This window comes from Tripterygium wilfordii, chromosome 23 (assembly GCF_013401445.1).
Source record: "Tripterygium wilfordii isolate XIE 37 chromosome 23, ASM1340144v1, whole genome shotgun sequence".
Taxonomy (NCBI): Eukaryota; Viridiplantae; Streptophyta; class Magnoliopsida; order Celastrales; family Celastraceae; genus Tripterygium; species Tripterygium wilfordii.
Genome location: NC_052254.1, coordinates 4864223 through 4866535, shown reverse-complemented (window position 1 = coordinate 4866535; position 2313 = coordinate 4864223). Strand labels below are relative to the sequence as shown.

The 2313-nt window shown below is 34.3% G+C and overlaps 1 protein-coding gene across 1 annotated transcript; it reads right to left on the bottom strand.

The window, feature by feature from the left end:
* Positions 1–1156: 1156 nt before the first annotated feature.
* On the bottom strand, positions 1157–1995 carry LOC119993567 (EG45-like domain containing protein). Its single transcript, XM_038840751.1, has 3 exons — positions 1834–1995; positions 1438–1714; positions 1157–1341 (listed from the first exon to the last, which is right to left on the bottom strand). Exons 1-3 carry the CDS (start codon positions 1940–1942, stop codon positions 1335–1337), a joined length of 393 nt encoding a protein of 130 aa, XP_038696679.1. The 5' UTR covers positions 1943–1995; the 3' UTR covers positions 1157–1334.
* Between the last annotated feature and the right edge of the window lie 318 nt (positions 1996–2313).

Below are 2313 nucleotides of genomic sequence, written 5' to 3'. Positions count from 1 at the left end.
ATTTTCCTTCGCCCGAAGATGTTGGTAAGTTGTGCCGAACCTCGTTAAATCTTGTGGTTTCTTTCTCTCATTTGTTCCCGCAAGTTGTCTATATTCGAGTTTTGTTTCGTCAAATCCCAACTTATATACTACATCATAATTCTTTCTCATATGATCATTTTTTTTAAGCTACAATCACCTCACATCAGGAACCTAGAAACTATACTGAAGCTTACAAATTTCCTCGCTCTGGCGTAGCAATGGATAAAGAAATCACTTCATTGAATGATAATAATACATGAACAGTGACCAACCTTCCTAAGGGAAGGAAGGCCATATGATCCAAATGGTTATACAAAATAAAGCATAATCCAGATGAATCAATTGAGAGATATAAGGCAAGACTTGTAATTTAAGGGTATAGTAAAAAATGCAAGTTTTTTTTCTTATTTTTTGATATAAGAGATGAAGAGTCAACAATCTTTGCATAAATTCCAACATTATGTGGAAGATTGCAAACGATTAGATCCACAAAATGGAGTTTCTCCTTGACCAAGACCGAGAAAGAGATGTCGTGAGAATGAACATTCCATTTAATTCGGTGTACCAAGTTACGTAAAAAGACTGTAATCTTTATATATATATCCCAACTCTTTTTTTCGAAGAAAAGATCAGGAAGACCGAAATATTATTCGATTACCCAAAAGGGAAGAGATAGTGATCATAAGATTTTAGCCCCATGCTTTCGCATATCTAGTATGTTCAATTTTTTTTTTGAATGCAATAAGGGGAGGAGAGGCTCGAACTCGAGACTTCTATGAAATACCATACATATGAGTGTCATATGAGTTTATTAAAGACACCAAGCGCACATATATATATATATGATGAATTCTCCTATACACACTTAATTTGTGCACTTAAAATACTCACTTATGTTTTCATCATTGATTTGAAACATGTGGGACCTAAAGCAGTGGGTTCCACTTGTCATTTCGCTCATCCACACCCTTAAAAAGTGATAAGTATTTTAAATGTGCAAATTAGATGCGCATAGGAGAATTCCTCATACTTTTATATATATATATATATATATATATATATATATATATATATATATATATATATATATATGTTTTCTTTTGTGTTAGGACGAGGTTTTAAAGAACAAGAAGGGTTGCAATAAAGTGAAACTTTATTATCATTTATGGAAAAGTGCATGGTATGTAGTATTTATGAGGAACACATATCCGAATTCCCCACAAATTAAGTGGTGCTCTTTTTATTCATTTATTGTACTAATTAGCATCTTTATTAGTCTTGAGCTTGATAGCTTGTCCTCTCCAAGGGGACCTTCAAACCCTGAAAACACACAACTTTAGTGATTAAAACAAAGAACATTGACTATTTGAAAATGTTTATGAAACTAATTAATGATCATAGTTTATAAGGCCTTACTGGTTGAATTCAATCTGAATCCTTCCGGCATTCGGGTCGGCAATCTGAGAGAAAGCTTCTTGAGAGAGATCAAGTGAATTTCCTTGACATCCAGGACAAAGATCCACAACTTTCACAGTCACACCATTGCCTCTGCAAGGCTGGGGTACACCTTGGTTTGTAGGTCCAGTGCACCTAACATTGTACATTCTTCCACATGCAGCGCGATTGTTGAATATTGAAGGACTAGCTGCTGCTATCATCACTCCTTGGTCTTCATACCCGTAACATGACGATGCTGTTCCATTAAACATATACATACACACACATATACATTTATATATAGGTCATAATTAATATACGCCATATCTAGAACTAAAACTCAAATGAAATTTTGGTATTGAGGCATATACTTACGAACATACACTGTGTAGAATGTGGCGGTTCCGGTTTCGGCCGAAGCCACAGAGATGAGGCCTACAACTACAAGACCAAGAAGAACCGAAGCTTTCATTGACATGGCCATTTCCTTCGCTTAGATGCTGAATTAGTTTCTTCTGAATGTTTGTGTTGGATTATGATCGACGGTTGTGAGTTGTTAGTCCTATTTATAGGCTAAAATTAACGTATAGCTGGTGGTCACAACAAGCAACTATATGATAATATGAACCACTTCCCGTCTTCACACGTTTCCACAAATGTGTTAAAAGAGAGAAAGACTTAGACGGTCAAAAATTCACCATCTAGATATCACAATCAATGAACATCGTCAGTCATTTACATTAATTGACTATATATATATATATATATATATATATATATATATATATATATATTTACCACCATAAATTGCACAAAAAAGATTTGTGGAAGAAGTGTGAACGATTATTGATAAAA

Excerpts from the sequence above, each read along its gene's own strand:
- LOC119993567 (XM_038840751.1), bottom strand. The coding sequence starts at position 1,942 with ATGGCCATGTCAATGAAAGCTTCGGTTCTTCTTGGTCTTGTAGTTGTA. Across the intron at positions 1,715-1,833 it reads ATTCTACACAGTGTATGTTC|CATCGTCATGTTACGGGTAT; the intron begins GTAAGTATATGC and ends TTAATGGAACAG.